The 19,178-nt window shown below is 34.8% G+C and overlaps 1 protein-coding gene across 1 annotated transcript in view; it reads left to right on the top strand.

Annotated features, from left to right (window-relative positions):
* The window catches only part of COL24A1 (collagen type XXIV alpha 1 chain), a gene marked incomplete at both ends in the record, with an annotated part of 371,273 nt that overhangs the window by 168,958 nt on the left and 183,137 nt on the right, over positions 1-19,178 (top strand). The window contains 2 exons of the mRNA XM_080801684.1: positions 2,670-2,723; positions 5,958-6,002. Coding sequence (XP_080657810.1) covers positions 2,670-2,723; positions 5,958-6,002 — 99 coding nt within the window. The remainder of the gene's footprint in view (positions 1-2,669; positions 2,724-5,957; positions 6,003-19,178) is intronic.

Below are 19,178 nucleotides of genomic sequence, written 5' to 3' on the forward strand. Positions count from 1 at the left end.
ACACTATCCCACTGAAAGAAAAAGAATTTTTATTTCATTTTTATGTGATGTGAGTTATATAACAGAAAGATTATTATTATTTGAGCCCAGCATAATTGACCTCATTTAAAATTTAGTTCTCTAGAAAACAGGAAAACCACGGTTGCTTCTTATCAACTCAGTCTTACTAGGTATTACTATTGTTGCGACTGTTGTTTGAAGATAAATTTAAACCTAGTATTGCTCGAAGTATGTCACATGAATCATTTCTAATCCTGAAAACAACCCTGCAGGATATTGTCCACATTTTTAAAATATTAAAATAAGGCCTTACTATTACATGCTCAAACATAACCTGCTCAGGATAAACCTAATATGGCAGAACTTAAACAGGACCGGAAGTGATGACTTCAGCACTGATGCCCTGAATTCCTTGACTTCAAATAGAGTTTAAATGTGCTGATACAGATTCCAGTGAGATTCCTTTCATAATGTGATATAATGTATAAACTATTTCTTAATATACTGTAATGCTTGAGTATTACATCATTTGAGATAAAAGAAATATTCACACTAAGGCTTTTTATAAAACAATGTGAATTAAGTGTATTATTTTAAAATTCTGTAAATATCATAGACAAATCTAATAATTTAGACTCTTCATTACATTTCTTCACCTATCTCTGATTAGAGAGCAATTGATATTCAGCAATAATAGGATGATTTTTGGTCCTTTGTTTTACTTTGTGCTTGGTAAAAAACCACTAGACAATTCCAAGCAAGGCAGAGGTAAAAATTAGAACAATTTTTTTGATAGAAGTACTAAATATAATTTTTAAGTTCCCAAAGTTTTTATATGTAGTCAAAATACATAAGAGCTGGAGGATTGTTTTGTTTTGTTTTGTTTTGTTTTGTTTTAAGAAAGAAAAATAGGAGTATTTGTTAATGGATAGAAATAATAAAATCCAAATCTATAATACGTGATAGGTATTATAAATTAGTATTCTATTTAGAAATTGCCCCCCCACACTTTTTTTTACTCTCAGATTGAATATGTCACATATATTGATTGAGGCATAGTGATCTTCTTAATATAATTTTGTATATTAGATATCAGTTGTTTGATAATAGGAATCACATACTATGGATTGATCTACCAAGTGTCTGGGATTTTGATCTCTTCTCCTTCAGTGATCTTATTCTCTACTCTTTAGGTACTACCTGCTGAAGTCATAACCTTTACCTTATCATTGCCAATAATAGTAGTTCTCCTTATTTTCAGTTTCAGACTTCTTACTCCCCAAACATAATCTCCTTTCTTTTTAGTGCATTCTGTCTTGTGACCAGTCCAATAGTCCCAGTAGAAATTTTAATCCATTGATCCGATTGCCTTTCCATTATTCCTATTTTCCTCAGAGACCTCACATCCCTCCGTATCATGCTTAAAACACTAAATTATTCCTTTGATTGCATTCTGATTCTATTCCCATACTCATTCACTTTTTTAAAAAGATTTTATTTATTTATTTATTTATTTATTTATTTGAGAGAGCATGTGCATAAGTTTGGGAGGGACAGAGGGAGAAGCAGAGTCCTTGCTGAGCAGGGTGCCTGATCCGAGGCTCCATCCTAGGACCCTGAGATCATGACCTGAACTGAAGGCAGACCCTTAACGCCCCAGGCACCCCTCCATACTCATTTACTTTTAATTTTCTAATTATTATTTTATACTTTCTCTCTTCTTAACTCCATTCGTTTCTCTCTAATTTTCATTCTTAGCCCATTACTTTGCATCCCGGCTCCCTGAGAAGATTGAAGTTTTCAGAGAACTTCTACAAGTTTCTACTATTGCTTCTATCTACCTCTCTATCTATACCATTTACTTGGCCTTCCCTCCTGTTATTGAGAATGAACGGGCCATTTTTCTAGCTAGGTCAAACTTCCACTTGTTTACTACATATCTTATCCTTTTGTCTACTGAAAAACATTGACTAAGCTATTTCCCACTTTCATCTGCATCTTAATTTCAGTCTTTATAATGGATCAATCCTATCAGCAAAGAAAGATACTATTATTTTCAGTGAGGTTTTCCTTGGCAATTTTGTCTACACTTTTTTTTTTTTAAGATTTTATTTATTTATTTGTCGGAGAGAGTGAGCACAGGCAGACAGAGAGGCAGGCAGAGGCAGAGGGAGAAGCAGGCTCCCTGCTGAGCAAGGAGCCCGATGTGGGACTCGATCCCAGGACAAGGGATCATGACCCGAGCCGAAGGCAGCCACTCAACCAAACCACCCAGGCGTCCCTTCTTGACAATTTTGTAAAAAATTTGAACAAAACTCCTGGAACAGTTTATATCTCCCTTCCTTGCTTAATTCTAAGTCCTTCACATTTAACACTACCTAACATAGTACATATCTTACTTATTTTATTAAATGGTATCATCCTCATTAGAATGTAAGCTCTATGAAGGCAGGTATGATTAGTGCATTCCTCAATTCCCAACCCCTAGAACTGTATAGGGCACATAGTAGACAGTTAAAGACTGTAGAATGAATACTAATGGGTATGCTGAAATACATTTATCAAGTGTTTCATCTCATAGAATGGTCTGAATTTTGTAAATGTTTGGAAATTTCCAAAAATGAAAATCATGAAACATACCTTTTTTTTTTTTTCCTCTTCTCTTCTAGGGAAAAACAGGTCAAAAGGGTTTTGCAGGTGAACCAGGACCAGAAGGCTTAAAGGTAAAGTAGCTGACTTATTAGGAGTTATAAAGTATAGTTTTCAAAAAGATAAAATTATGACTTTCATGAAAATATAAAATGAACATCTAAGATTTTGTCAACTTATTATTAGGGAACCAGTGATATGTTAAAACTGACTCAAATAACATTTGAAAAATTATATATCTTTATATCTACATCTACGTATATATCTTTATATCTATATCTACATCTATATATGTGTTTTTATAAATATCTATAATGTGACTGTGTTTATATCTATATCTTTATTTGGATATATCTTTATATCTACATCTATGTATATATCTTTATATCTATATCTACATCTATATATGTGTTTTTATAAATATCTATAATGTGACTGTGTTTATATCTATATCTTTATTTGGATAGATATGCAGTTTAGTAAAGAATTGCTAAATTTGTGGTGAGATATAAAATAAACCACAATTTCGGGGGCTGTCCATTTCACTGGACAGAATTCTACAAGTTAATATTATAAGTTCACCATCTATCTGTATCTATAACTATATCTATATCTATATCTATATCTAGAGAGATTTTTCTTTTCCCTACCAAGTCTGGGTCTTTTAAGCAATTATATAGTGATTCTAAGTACATTCCCTAGAAAATCCCTAGAAAATGACTACTTTATGTCATTGAAAGAATGCAGCACGTACTTTTTTGTCTTATTTCCAAGTTTTGTGTGACTTTTAAACACCAACAAATATAAGGTAATGCACGGTTTTATAGGGGCAACACTAAGGTCTAAAGGAAACTAGCTTATAAGAATTGGTGATTTATGCAAATTCAAAACTTTAGGAAAAATTGAAAAATTTTATAGCATTATAGCTCAATTTCTTAAAGTTAGGAGTCATCATTTATAGTAACTATTTCTGTGATCCTAGAATCTAAGAAACAGATGAACAATATTTTTTTAGGTCAATTAACAAAGGAAGAAGAACTAAACTATTTTCTGATGTGTCAGCCTGTCTCTCTGTGGCTGCAGTTATCCTGGGGGAATATGTGTACCTGACTCTCAAGTTATACACAAAAATGGAAACAAAGTATTTATAAACAGAAAGCTTAATTCTGCATGACTGAGATTAATTACTGTACTGCCAGATAGCTCTAAACAAACCCCCCTGTGAGCTACCATCCAGTCAAACTTGCCAGAAACTGAATCTCAGTCGTAGTGATATCCTGCCTCCTTTCTAGAATCACCCGAGCTTTTAGATTTGTTCCCCAGAAGATGAAGAGTTCTTTACTGTTCAGCTCCTCATATTTGTCCCTGAAATTTTAGTCTTGGTGTATCACATAGCTATTCACTAGAACTGGCGTTCCCTTGGGGGAACCTGGCATTCCTGGGGGAGCACTTGGGAGTTGGTTAAGGGTCATACCACCTTTTACAGAACCCTAGGATCTCTCTTCTCTTCCTAGGCCTGGGGAAATATTCTCTCTCTTGTTGCCCTCAAAGACCAACTCACCTCCTACCTTCAGGTCTCTGAAAACTAAAGCAGGAATGCAGGTAATCTGCAAGCAACTTCTGCTTTCTGCCTGTTAACCCAAACCTGCCCTAAGACTATGAACTTCAAAACAGTCCATCTCCCTTGGAATTTCAAAGGGGTGTTGGGAAAGGAGGGGGAAATGCAAGAAAATTAATTATCTATATATCATTCTGACCCCAGATTTTCTAAAAAAACTATCTAGTAAATTGTCAAAAACTAGGATTTATAAACTACTGCAATGCTTCATTCTTTACTATATATCTAAGTGCCTACAGAAATTGAAATGAAAATTAGTGTAGTCTTTGAAAGTTCATTCAAATTGATTAGTCATATGAGTATTAGGTTTCATTGCTTAAAATCAGCACTAGCCAATAGAGTATATAATATGAATCACAGATTTGAGCCACATAAAGAAGTGAAAAAAGAGATCAATTTTAGTAATATATTTTATTTAACCCCAAATAAGAAAATATTATCATTTCAACATGTGATCAATATTAAAATTGTTAATGAGATATTTTATATTCTTTTTGCTACACAGTCTTGGAAATCTAGTGGGGATTTTATACTTATGTCACATTTCAGTTCACACTAGCCAATTTCAAGCACTCAGTAGCTATCTATATGTTTCTAGTGACTATAATATTGCTCAGTGCAGCTTAACATTTTACTACTCTATTCTGCAATATAATTACTAATTTTTAAATGGCGATTGATGGTTTAATTTCCTATTTCTATAAATAAAACATATATTCTTGTCAGATTAACTCTGCATGGTACCCTGAACTTAATCTTCTTTCTACCTTTCATTAATCTATGCCTTTGTTCGGCCTTCCCTCATGCTGTCCCTCAACACCAAAAATGGATCTTTCTCATCACCAGTGAAATATCATCTATTCTTCAGAGTCCAACTCAAATATAGTTTCATAATCCATTACTTGAAATCATTGATGTTTGGATTTTCAAAAGATAATATGGTGAATATATTACATTTTACTTAACACTGCCAGCAGGCAATGGGACAGCCCACCATAATTAGAAATATTAATATTTCTGTGGTAAAATATAAGGGTGTTCAGATTAATTAAAATAAACAAGACTATAAATAGCCTCACTCAGGTCAGATAAAGCATTGTTGTCAAATAAAATCAGGTTAGGCCAAGTTTGCTACCAAACAAGTTTTGAAAAACTTTGAGTTTTCAGAGCGTTATGGACTGGAGACGGTGGTTAAGGTTATGCACATACATTACCTTCCCAGTGAAGCCATCTCTAGCTGTACCAACCCACAGCACACGTGCTCCTCTGAACTCCCTCGCCTCTTAATTGTGGTAGGTATTCTGCTCTGTTCAGTGTTGTGAGATCTTTTCTCCTAAAACAGAGCATTCTGTGGACAAAGCCTTTATTTTTTTCTTCTTAATACCTTCCACAACACCTACCACTCTGCTTTTTACAGAGTACACCTCAATAAATATTTCATTTTAAAAATTTTACTTGCAAAAGTGTTTTAAAAGCGATTAAAAGTCATAAATAGTAGAGTGTCACTTAAGAAAATAGCAGAAAGACTATGTTCCACAGAAATAATGTAACAGGGTTTTAAATAACTGAGGTTTTCTTTGCTTTTTTTTTTGAAATTTGACTAATTACATTAAATGAAAATGGAAACAGTGTCATGAGTGATCTTGTTTGAAAATAATCATTTTTATAGCTTTATATTATTTATTAACAGGGAGAAATAGGAGATCAAGGAAACATTGGAAAGATTGGTGAAACAGTAAGCTTATTTTATGCTCTTTTATTTTTACCATCATCTGTAAACCTCTTTAGCAGTCATGTTAACCATCATCTGTGCTTAATAAAATTCACAATAAAAAATTCTTAGCTCCTACAAATTTAAAGTTACTTGTGATGTGACAAATCTACTGTATGGAAGAAATGAAGGGAAATAGAGTTACTGATATTTTTGTCTAATATAAATTATATTTATAATACCAGGAGCATTCTTGTTTCTAATATTTGGTCTTTAATTTTAGTTCTGACAATTTCAATCTAAATTTGATCTTAAGATTTTTCTTTTTTTTTTTTATAAACATATAATGTATTTTTATCCCCAGGGGTACAGGTCTGTGAATCACCAGGTTTACACATTTCACAGCACTCATCATAGCACATACCCTCCCCAATGTCCATTTCCCCACCACTCTCTCCCGTCCCCCCTTCCCCCAGCAACCCTCAGTCTGTTTTTTGAGATTGAGTCTTTTATGGTTTGTCTCCCTCCCAATCCCATCTTTTGATCTTAAGATTTTTCATTGTTAAAAAGCTATAACTTACCAAGCCATAAAATAGTAAGCTTGAAAATACTTTTCTTTAGATTTGAAAGATCAAGCTAAGAGGTGAAGTATTAGAAAATATATTATAATTTCTTTCCTCAAAAAAAGTTTGACTTGTTTAAGTTTACATTTCTGTGCAAGTAGGAGGCTTTGTATTGTAGTTGAATCAGATATGTTAGAAGTAATTTTATTTTCTGTGCTGGGGAAAACCAGCTAAAATATTTTCTAACAAATGAACCCATATAGTATATATAAAGTGGTGAATTCCATTGATGCAAGGCAAGTGAATTTATTTACAAAGTGTGCTGGGTTATCACAAAGCAAGTGGTACCATTTAATAGGTTAAATCTACAAATTCTATTCCTTCTAACCTAATCTTATGACTTAAATAAAAATAAACTTTTCTAAAAAATTGTTTGCAATATTAAGTAATCAAAGAATTGTTTTTCCTGGTCTTGTGATAAAACAGCAATACATTTCTGACATTCCTTTTTTTGTCATTAATCCTTAATAAAAGTAAGGAGAGAATCCATTTAGCCTTAAAAGACCATTGTCATATCAATTAATCCTTAATAACTAGAAGGAGAATTTTTTGTTGTTTTTACTGAGAAGGGTAATTCCAGTGAAACATTTACATCAATTAGATTATTCAAGAATTCTTCTCAAATATAATTGTAACTCATATTTTTCTAAGATCGTTCAAAGAGATTAAATTCTGCCAATTCTGAGTGACAAATTGCTAAGAAATATATACAAACTAGAATTAGTAGCCAAAGTTAAAATATCAATCTTCTTTTCTTTTTTTTTTTTTTAAGATTTATTTATTTATTTGAGTGAGAGTGAGTAAGGCATGAGCGGGAGGGACAGAAAAAATGGGAGAGAGAATCTGAAGCCGACTTAGTGCTGAACCCAGAGCCAGGTGTGGGGCTTGATCTCACAATTCTGAGGTCAGGACCTGAGCTGAAACCAAGAGTCGGACACTTAACGGACTATGCCTCCCAGGCACCCCCAGAGCATTTTTTCTTAACATAACCTCATATGTTAAACTTCTAAGTGTTATTTACTTAGCAGTATTGGACTAGTTCCACACAGTATAAGAACCCAGTGTCTAAAGTGGAAATGGACTGTGTTGGCAGATAGTGGATTTCTGCTATTAGAGGGAAATTAAGGTTTATTGAGCATTTATTTGTTATGTGCCAGGCATAATACAAAGTGATGTTTAATACTGTGGCATTGCATTTAATTCTCAAACAATTTTAAAAGACACATTTTGTTATTCCAGTTTTTGAAATGAGGAAACTGAAGCACAGTAAGTAATCTGTTCAAAGTTACACAACTAATAAATTCTGGAATTGAGATTTTAAACCTAAGATCCAAACTCAAAATCTAAATCTCAAAATCCAAAGCATCATACCCCACCTTTATTGAGGTATAACTGACAAAATTATAAGATATTTAAAGTGTATGTGATGATTTAAGGATCCCCCACCATCAAGTCATTTAATATAGCTGAGAATGTTTACTGTTAACTAGCAGCCACTTGGACTACAAGTTGTAGAGAGATTTCAGGCATCAAATATATTATCAAACAAGAGGGCCTTTTCATCTTTGAGGTTCCATCTTTCTCATTCAGGATGGGAGACTTAAAAAAAAACTTCAGTGACGATATTGAGTTAATTTAAAATATATAAAATGCCTAAAGAATATTTTATTTACTATTATTTTATTATTATATTGTATTTTTATTATTTCATGTTATTAATTTCAAAATCTTAGAAATATAGTTCTTCTAATTTAGAGGTCTCTTAAAACAAAACTCATAAGAGATATAGGAAGATATGATCACACTTCCTGACATCAGCCTTATAATTTGAGGATATCTAAGATTAGTTGTATTTGCATAGCTAGTTTTTACTTTTCCCAATCTTTTTGTACATCTTTTAATTGCCTTTACCGGATCTCCTCCAGTTTTGTGTCTTTCTAGATCTATATAAATTAGAACTCAGTTTGTGATACAGCGTGCCCAGCACAGCGGCCCAATCTGTATTTCATGTCTATATACTTTTTACATTCATTTGCTGTAGACAAGTAATTAATTTTTATAAATGTGCCCTAAAACGTCTGTGATTCCAAATGATGCCCCTCATCTTCTGCACTCTAGCATACTATTTTTTTATGAACAAATCTGGAATTATCCCACCTTAATAGCCAGTCCTCTTTGTCTTTAACTTTCTAGGCTGAAATATTTGAAGAGCTATAAAAGAGAAAATAATCTAATTTTTTTAGTATTGATCAAGAGATCAGAATTAGGATCGTGAATAAACATTATAAGGGGACAGCTTTCTTTGTAGGCAAAAATATTTTAGTAGAATTTCTAACACTCAGACTCTCCCATGGAATGATTCAACACCTCATTCTTAGAAGGTTTGATTTTCTTCAATCATTTATTCAGCAGATATTTATATTATATTCATATGATTCTTCTTAAAATTTATAGTCTGTTGGAGGTTTGACAAATTTTAAATAAATCACTGCATAAAGAAATACATGGTTATACACTGTGATATATTCTAAAAAGGAAAAGTTTAAAGGACTGTGACAGAGGTTCCAAATTTAGATCAGAAAATGAGAGGTCTGGTTTGAGGAAATGACATACAAGTTATAACCATAAGGCATGGTATGATCCAGCTAGGGAAGAGTAGGGAGAAAGAACATTCCTAGAATATGCAATATAGCAGACTTAATACCTTTGGACTTATCTTGCTTCAGAGAAATTACTTAATTTCTCTGAATATTTCTCTAAATATCCTCTAAATAAATATTTCTCAACAGTAAAAGGATAAAAATAGTAACTATTTCATGGAGTTTCTTGTGAGGATTAGACATGGTAATGTCCTTAAAGCACTTATCACAGAGCCAATCATGTAGTTAAAAACTCAAAAAATGTTAGCTATAATGGTGGTGGTGGTCGTCGTTATTGTTATATGGAAAAGCATTTGGCTGTCTTAGGAACTGAAAGAAAGCCAGTGTGGATAGACCTTGGTGAGCCAAGGGAAAAGCAAAGTGAGGGGCTATTAGTAAAGAAGGCAGGAGCCAATTCTTTCAGGGCCATGTTTATTGCTTTGGACTTGATCCTGAATTAGATGGAAAATCATTGAAATATTCTATGTAAGCCAATGACAGGATTTAAATTGTGTTTCACAGTCATGCTGGTGGCAATGGATTGGTAAGTTGGAACATGGTTATGAGGAGCAGAGTAGAAGAGGGTAACCAGTTAGAATGCTATTGTGGTAGCCTAAATGAGAAAGAAAGTTGACTTGGGCCAGGGCAATGGCAGTGGATATAAGAGAAGTAAACGCATATGAGATACATTTGAGGAGATAATTTGCACATGGGCTGCAAAAAAAGGGAAGGATCCTCATCAGTCCCTAGCATATAGTAGGCCTTTGATAACTATTTATGATTGATGAGGGATATTCGGGGAGCATAAGGAATTAGTATATATGATATCTAAGGATAATTCCAATTCTAAGAATCTAGGAAGCTTTTCTAAGAATTTAAATGTTTCTGGTCTTCCTCTCACCTGCCAATTTGGCTTCTTTTCTCTGGCTCTCCTCCAGTTTCATTATGTCCTCCTGCTGTTATAGCAAACAGAACTAGACTAAATATTTTAGAGGCAACGGTTCCACAACTTTCTTCATGAAGGAGGTAATAACTTCTATTTCCTTTATTTCTGAGATAATCAAAACCATGTAGGCCTTTTCCTGTAGAAAAACAAACAAAACAAAACAAAAACAAAAACAGAAAACCTGGGATGTCTTTGAAAAACGATTGGCAGTGACCCCCAGGATTCTTTTCTGGTTTGTTATTTTGAATATAAAATTTGGAATATTTTTTTCATAAAGTGACTACGTGAAGTTTCAGTTGCAACTTTTCTATCTGAAGGTATTATTAAGAGTGTCCTATATTCTGGCATATTGATTTACCTCCTAAGGTAGAACTCAACTACTTGATTTCACATCATTTATTCCTTAATTTATCAATTTAGCATAATTTCATAAGCAATCTACTGTGTCCTCTATGTTTTTCTGCCTGCCCTCTGGTGTGCTAGTGTATAGTAAATGACTGAGGAGCAGAAAGGAAGAGGAAGAGGAAAGGCCATGGATAATCCTCAAAATCAGGTATTCCACTTCTCATTACAAAACCTTTAGAATCATAGAGCTTCTGATGGCTGATTCTAAGTTGGTTTATAACTCGTTCTTTCAAGAGCAAATAGAGGTGTGGAGTCAGAGGAGGAAATGAAAGGAAGGAAATCTATTTATTGGAGATTATCTCATTTAATCTTGAAACAACCCTGGTAAGATAAAGCTTATTGACATCTTGGAAGTGAGGAAATTGAAATTTATTGAAGTGTTCAAATTCATACAGTTAGTAAGCAGTGGATGTGGGTTTCATATTTGAATTTTCTATTTCCTGTTCCAAGCTTCTTTTAGCTACATCAAAAATCACTTATCCTGTCTTTATTTTCTATAAGTTGGCCTATTACCTTGTTCTCTCTTTTTATTTTATATTTTATTTTATCTGTGTTGTTAACAAACAGTGTTATATTAGTGTCAGGTGTACAATATAGTGATTCAGCAGTTCCATGTATTACTCAGTGCTCATCAGGATAAGTGTACTCCTAATCCCCTTCACTTATTTCACCCATCTCCCACTGACCTCCCCTCTGGTAGCCTTCTGATTGTTCTCTATTGTGGAGTCTGTCTCTGGTTTGTCTCTCTTTTTTTTCCCCTTTGTTCATTTTTTTTCTTAAGTTGCACATATGAATGAAGGTATATGGTATTAGCCTTCCTCTGGCTGACTTATTTCACTAGCATGATACTTCTAACTCCATCCATGTTGTTGCAAATGATAAGATTTCATTCTTTGTTTTGGCTGAGTAATATTCCATTGTAGATATACACCACCTCTTCTTTATACATTCATCTATCAGTGGACACAAGGGCAGCTTCCATAATTTGGCTGTTGTAATTGATGGGGCAGTAAACATAGGGTGCATATATCCTCTTGAGTTAGTGTTTTTGTATTCTTTGGAAATACCTAGTAGTGTGATCACTGGATTGTAGGGTAGTTCTATCTTTACTTTTTTGAGGAAACTTCATACTGTCTTCCACGGTAGCTGTACTAGATTGCAATCTCACCAACAGTGCATGAAGGTTCCTTTCTCTCCACATCCTCGTAAGATATCTCTTTCTAGTTTTAATTTGCATTTCTCTGATGGTGAGTGCTGTTGACCATCTTTTCATGTGTCTTTTGGCCATCTGATTGTCTTCTTTGGAGAAATGTCTGTTCATGACTTCTTCCCATTTTAAAATTTGACGATTCGGGTTTTGGGTGTCCAATATAATTATATATTTTTGGATACTAACCTTTTATTGGATATGTCATTTGCAAATATCTTCTTCCATTCAGGAGGTTATTGTTTAGATTTGTTGATTATTTCCTTTGCTGTGCAGAAGCTTTTTATGTTGATGTAGCCCAATAGTTTATGTTTGCTTTTGTTACCCTTGCCTCAGGAGACATTTCTAGAAAAAAATTCTCTACTGCTGATATCTGAGAAATTACTGCCCATGTTCTCCTCTAAGATTTTTATGTTTTCAGGCCTCATATTTAGGTCTTTAATCCATTTTGAGTTTGTTTTTGTGTATGGTGTAAGAAAGTTGTTCAATTTCATTCTTTTGCAAGTACCTGTCCAGTTTTCTCAACACCATTTGTTGAAGAGACTGTCTTTTTCATATTGCATGTTCTTGCCTCCCTTGTCAAAGATTAATTGACTACATAATTATAGGTTTATTTCTGGGTTTTTTAGTCTGTCCTATTGATCTATGTGTCTGTTATTATGCTATTACCATGCTGTTTTGATTACTACAGATTTGTAATACAACTTGAAGTCCAGAATTGTGATCTCTCCAGTTCTGTTTTTGTTTCTTAAGACTGCTTTAGCTCTTTGGAGTCTTTTGTGGATACATACAAATTTTAGGATTGTTTGGTTTAGTTCCATGAAAAATACTGTTGGTATTTTGATAGGGATTACCTTAAATGATTGCTTTTGCTTAGTATAGCAATATTTATTCTTCCAATATTTATTCTTCCAATCCATGAACATGGAACATCTTTCCATTTGTGTTGTCTTCAATTTTTTCATCAGTGTTTCATTGTTCTTAGAGTACAGATCTTTCACCTCTTTGATTAAGTTTATTCCTAGCTATTTTATTATTTTTGGTACAATTGTAAATGAGATTGCTTCTTAACTCTTCCTTCTGCTGCTTCATTATTAGTGTATAGAAATGCAGTGAATTTCTGTACATTGATTTTGTATCTGCAACCTTACCAAATTCATTTATCAGTTCTACTAATTTTTTGGTGGAGTCTTTCTGGTTTTCTATATATATAGTATAATGTCATTTCCAAATAGTGAAAGTTTTACTTCTTCCTTACCAATTTGGATGTCTTTTGTTCCTTTTTTGTCTGATTTTTATGGCTGGGACTTCCAATACTACATTGAATAACAATAGTAAGAGTGAACATCCTTGTCTTATTCCTGACCTTAGGGAAAATAAAGCTCTCCGTTTTTCCTCATCGAGTTTGATGTTAGCTGTGGGTTGTTCATATAAGGCCTTATTATGTTGAGGTATGGTCCCTCTAAACCTACTTTGTTAAGGGTTTTTATCATGAATGGATCTTGTACTTTGTCAAATGTTTTTTCTGTATCTACTGAAATGATCATATGCTTCTGCTCTTTTCTCTTGTTGATGTGATGTATCACGTTGATTGATTTGTGAATACTGAACCACGATTGCAGCCTGGGAATAAATCCCACTTGATAGTGGTGAATGATTTTTTTAATGTATTGTTGGGTTCAGTTTGCCTAAGATTTTGCTGAGGATTTTTGCATCTATGTTCATCAGAGTTATTGGCCTGTAGTTCTCTTTTTTGCTAGTGTCTTTATATGCTTTTGGTATCAGGGATGCTGGTCTCATAGAATGAATTTGAAGGGTTTTTTTTTTTTTTTTTTTTTTAAGATTTTATTTATTTATTTGATAGACAGAGATCACAAGTAGGCAGAGAGGCAGGCAGAGAGAGAGGGAGGAAGCAGGCTCCCTGCTGAGCAGAGAGCCTGATGCGGGGCTCGATCCCAGGACCCCGGGACCATGACCTGAGCCGAAGGCAGAGGCTTAACCCACTGAGCCACCCAGGCGCCCTGAAGGGTTTTTTTTTCCTCTTCTATTCTTTGGAAAAATTTGAGAATAGGTATTAGCTTTGCTCTAATGTTTAATGAAATTCATCTGTGAAGTCATCTGGTCCTGGGCTTTGGTTTGTTGGAAGTGTTTTGATTACTAATTCAATTTAATTGCTGATAATCAGTCTGTTAAAATTTGCTATTTCTGCTTCAGTTTTGGTAGGTTATATGTTTCTATGAATTTTTCCATCTCTTCCAGGTTGTCCAGTTTGTTGGCATATAATTTTTCATAATGTTCTGTTACAATCCTTCATATTTCTGTGGTGTTGCTTATTATTTCTTCTCTTTCATTCTGATTTTATTTGACTCCTCTCTTTCTCTCTCTTTTGTGTGTGTGTGAGTCTGACTAAAGTTTTATCAGTTTTCTTAATCTTTTCAAAGATCCAGTTCTTGTTTTCATTGATCTGTTTTATTGTTTTTTTAGTTCCTATATCATTTATTTCTGATCTGAGCTTTATTATTTCCTACCTTCTCCTGGTTTAGGATTTTGTTTGTTCTTTTTGTGGCTCTTTAGGTGTAAGTTTAGGTTGTTTATTTGAGATGCTTTTTACTCCTTGAGTAGGCCTGTATAAACTTCCCTCTTAGAACGGCTTTTAGAGTATCTCAAAGATTTTGGACCATTGTGTTTTCATTTTCATTTTTCTCCATGTAATTTTTGATTTCTCCAGTTTTTCAGTTGACTTATTCTTTGAGCATATTCTTTAAGCTCCATATATTTTTGCTATTTCCAGACTTTTTCTGGAAAGAAGTTCTAGTTTCATAGCATTGGGGTCAGAAAAGATGCATGGTATGACTTCAATCTTTTTGAATTTTTTTGAGACTTATTTTATGGACTAATATCTGATCTGTTCTGGAGAATGTTCTCTGTGTGATCTTGAAAAGAATGTGTATTCTGTTGTTTTAGGATGGAATGTTCTGACTATATCTGTTAAATCGATCTGGTCTGGTGTGTGATTATCTTTCCTTCACCTCAGGGCAGTAGTCACTTTGAAGTGGTCCTGGCCCCTGAGGGAGCTATTTGCGTGCTGCCAGGCTTGTAGCACTACTTTGGACAGGCTTGTGAGTGTATTGGCAGGGACTTGCTGCCACTGCTGGGACCAACTAGGCTGGTGTGGGGCACACAGTTTTAGCATGGTGTCTGCCAGTCTGCTTGCAAAATGAGACCTGCTGCTGCAGTTGCTGGGACTGGGACTGGCCTGGGTTGATCCACAAAGTGCACTGGTCAGGAGACATGGTGTTGGCAAGGTTTGTGCTGGTCTTCTAGGGGAAAGGAACTGCTGCTGGGATACTTGGGCAAGGGTGACTGAAAAGGTCAGATCCCCTGAAGCCCCACCTGCTGAAGGGGTGGGGCTTGGTGTAAGCTATTAGGTAGTAAATTCTGGCACTGTGCTGATTCCCACAGGTGGAGGTGTGTTTATGCTGGGGGGTGGGGGAGGGGTGGAGACAGTGCCTTCCAGCTCCTTTGTCTCTGGATGGTCTTCCTGTGATCCCTGTCCTTAGACACTCTCCAAAATGAGTAAACTACTCTCCTGCTTACATGTCCCAAGGCATCTTTCAAACTGCTGCTTCAGTGCTGTATCTGTGGGGGCTGTTTGTCCTGTGATCTCTTTAAGGATGGGATTTAGTTTCCCCTTACCCTCTGGGCTCTCCCAGAGCTGAGCCCACCAATTTTTAAAATTCCAGGTTTTAAAACCTGCTGGTTATAAGAACTAATAAAATTTGGTCCCTCTCACTTTCAAAGCCAAAGATTATTGGCTTTGGCAAAGGGATTTGGATTTGGCAAAGGAATTCATCTTCTCCATGCAGACTCCCTTGTGTGACACTCTTCACCACCACCCCCCCCACCCCCCGCCATGCCTCCAGTTCCCTCCCCTACTCCATGGACTGCCAGTTTTTTGTTCCCCATTGTTGGGGACGCTGTTGCCCTTTGTACCCTCTCTGATGTGGCCTCTTCTTTGCCTTTAGTTGTGGAGTTTGATCTGCCAGTCTTCGGGTCGTTTTCCAGGTTATTTACAATATGAGTGCTACCTAGTTGTATACGTGGAAGAGATGAGTTTAGGATTCTTTAACTCTGCTGTCTTCCCAGCCTATTCTAGTTGTCTTGTCTTTTAAATGGAAACTTGAGAATCAATAGTTAGATTCAGAAATGAGCAAAATAAAATTTTACTTCATAATCTCTTAGGTCAAGCTGGCAACTAAATTTTAAAATAGTGTCAAATGTTATTAATTTCTGAGAATTATTAAAACATAATTTAATATATTTACCATGGAATCAGGAAAGATTTTGAAAGATCTGGAAGAAAATATTTAAGAAGTGCTCATCGAAAAACTTCATTTAATACAGTGATGAGTTTTGTTGCTCTCTGGTATTACCATAAAATTATTATCAAACTTCATACAAGTTTATTTTATTTAATAACTTCCATTTCTTCTTTCATTAAAAGGAGAATGCTACTTTAGATAGACTTACCTAAATCATAAAAAATGATTCATATTTTCTTGAGGAAAAGTCCCAGAAGAAAGTAAAACTCTATCAAACTGACCTTATAGGGTCTCTGTAGTCTCAGTGCTTTTATCTTAAAGATGTCATCTATCCCTTCCTGTTTCCAGGCTGCACACAGCATACCTGTGGGACAGCTACAAAGCTGTTGTATGTCTCCTACGTGGCAGGGAGAGGTAATTTTTCTCAGACTGGAAAGTTACACAAAATTTATATCTACCATATACACAATCATGAAAAGGATATTTACCTGAATATAATAAAAATACCTACTATTTATTGATAATCTGTGACATTTCAGATACTTTGTATATGTTACATCATTTAATCCTCACACAGGCTTAGGAAATAAAAATCACTTCTCTTTTATACAAAAGAAAACATGTTTCAGAGAAGTTAAGAAATTTAGCACCCTGTTTCCTCTTAACAATGAGAGGAAGATTCCCAATTGTTTTTCTAATGAATACACATTGTCCTGTTGTTACTATATCAAGTTAGAGATTATGGGGTCCCAAGTACCACATTATCCTTTGAAGAAGAGTCTCAGAAACATAGATATACCGAAATTATTATGTTTTAGGATTATATATTTGACATAATGTGTGTGTGCGGCAGATTGAGACAGAGGAAGAGAGAGAGAATCCCAAACAGATTTCATGCTGAGTGCAGAACCTGACCTGGGACTGGACCTCACAGCCCTGAGATCATAATCTGAACTGAAATCAGGAGTTCAATGCTTAACTGACAGCCACCCAGCTCACCTGAGATCAATAGGTTTTAATCACAAATACAGGAGATTTTTCTAAGAGAGTGGAGTCAGCAAATTTCTAGGAAAAGTTTAAATGTTTATAAAGGTGGAAGGATTTCTGAATCCTTTGGGCTATAAAATACACCATTTTTTCGACATTTATGACATCTCTTTGTAAAAAGAAAAATAAATTAGTAGGAAAATAACAAATACTCTATTAAATGTGGTCCTACAGAACTTTTCTCTGCAGCTATGAAAGTTGAAGTATATGGGAAAATGAAGATTATAGAAATTTGTTCATGTTGCAAACGCAAGTGTCCTAAGAGGTAGACCAAGATTAAAGCACATATAACTGGTTATTAAAGGGGAAACTAACAAAAATGAAAAAAATTCACATGATAATAAAATAAAAGTAAAAGTCAAAATTTCTATCTGTGGGGAAAATGAATGATACACAGAATACTGTGCTATAAGCTAAAAACACAGAAGTTCTTGAAAGCCCATCATATCTTAGAAATATAAAGGTTTATATACTTTATATTAAGTATATATATATGTGTGTGTGTGTGTGTGTGTGTGTATATATATATATATATGGGGGGGGAGAGAGAGAGAGAGTCCTTACTAAATATACATTTAGTGACAGGTAAAAAGTAGAATATTCTGGGACAAGATCCAACATTTATGGAGTAACGTAGGGAACAAGGTATTTATCATATATATCATATTAAAGAGTAATAAACAAGAGAACCCTTCTTAGTCTAATGAAGTTTCTAGATTACCCAAATGAAATAGCAAGACACTGCTTCAAAGTAATCAAATAGAAGAGAGATGAAAATGGAAGTTTGTGCTTCCAAACACAAACAATAACATTAGTCCTTTTCACATGTAAGCATTTAGTGTGCTACTGCCTGGGGGGCTATTAGCATTCTGACTAAGGAAACATAAACTTGATCACTTTATGTATTTTAGAATTGATTAAAAAAATAATAATTTTAAAAAGATTTTATTTATTTATTTGGCAGAGATAGCACAAGCAGGGAGAAGGGCAGGCAGGCAGAGAAACAGATCCCCCCACTGAGCAGAGAGACTGATGTGGGGCTCCATCCCAGGACCCTGGGATCATGATCTGAGCCGAACACAGAGTGACCCAGGCACCCTAGAAGATAGTCTTTAAAAAAAAAAAATAGTAAAAATTGTTTTCATGCCTATCATAAGGATATATATGTTGATAACAAACCCCCGGCTTTATTTGGCTAAAAACATGTTACTGTTTTCTCAATTAGAGTAACTACAATGTGGTAATCACAGTTTTTGAGGAAATGGCAGCTCTAAATTTCTATATAGAAGGGGTGTGGGGCAGCACTTTGGTTGGAAGGGAGTGCCAAAGGACTTCCCTTGAAGCTATGTTTGCATAAAAGCTGCACTATCTGTGGGGCACCTAGGTGGTTCAGTCAGTTAAGCATCTGCCTTGGGCTCAGGTCATGATCCTGGGGTCCTGTGATCCAGCTAGGCATTGGGGGAGTCCCCGCTCAACAGGGAGTCTGCTACTCCTTTCCCCCTGCTTGTGCTATCTCTCTCTGTGTATCAAATAAATAAAATCTTTTTTTAAAAATACACTCTTTTCATTTATTAGGAGTGCACTATTTTATTTTATTTAGATATTACACTTCAATAAATGTAGACTTCTAATGATGTGTTTATGTTCAGAATTTAGAAGATAGAGAATACATTTCTTATTCATGTCAAAGAATGGGCTGAACTGATAGAAATAAGGGAAGGAACCAGGGTAAAGGGGTTGCCCTGGGCTACCCATAGGCACTGCTGCTCTGACAGAAGCCAAAGGCAGTTTTGAATCTGAGAGGAATGCTAGTGAAAAATGTTATGGTTCTGATCTTTAAAAAAAATGCACAAGATCTACATAAACAATGCAAACTTGTCTGTAAAAGGCCAGATATTATATATTTTAGACTTTCAGGCCATATTATCTCTATTACAAGTACACAACTCCCTCTGCAGTTGCATTACAAAAACTCTCCTAGACAATATGGAAATGAATGACTCTGGCTGTG

Source organism: Martes martes (assembly GCF_963455335.1).
Source record: "Martes martes genome assembly, chromosome: 4".
Lineage (NCBI taxonomy): Eukaryota > Metazoa > Chordata > Mammalia > Carnivora > Mustelidae > Martes > Martes martes.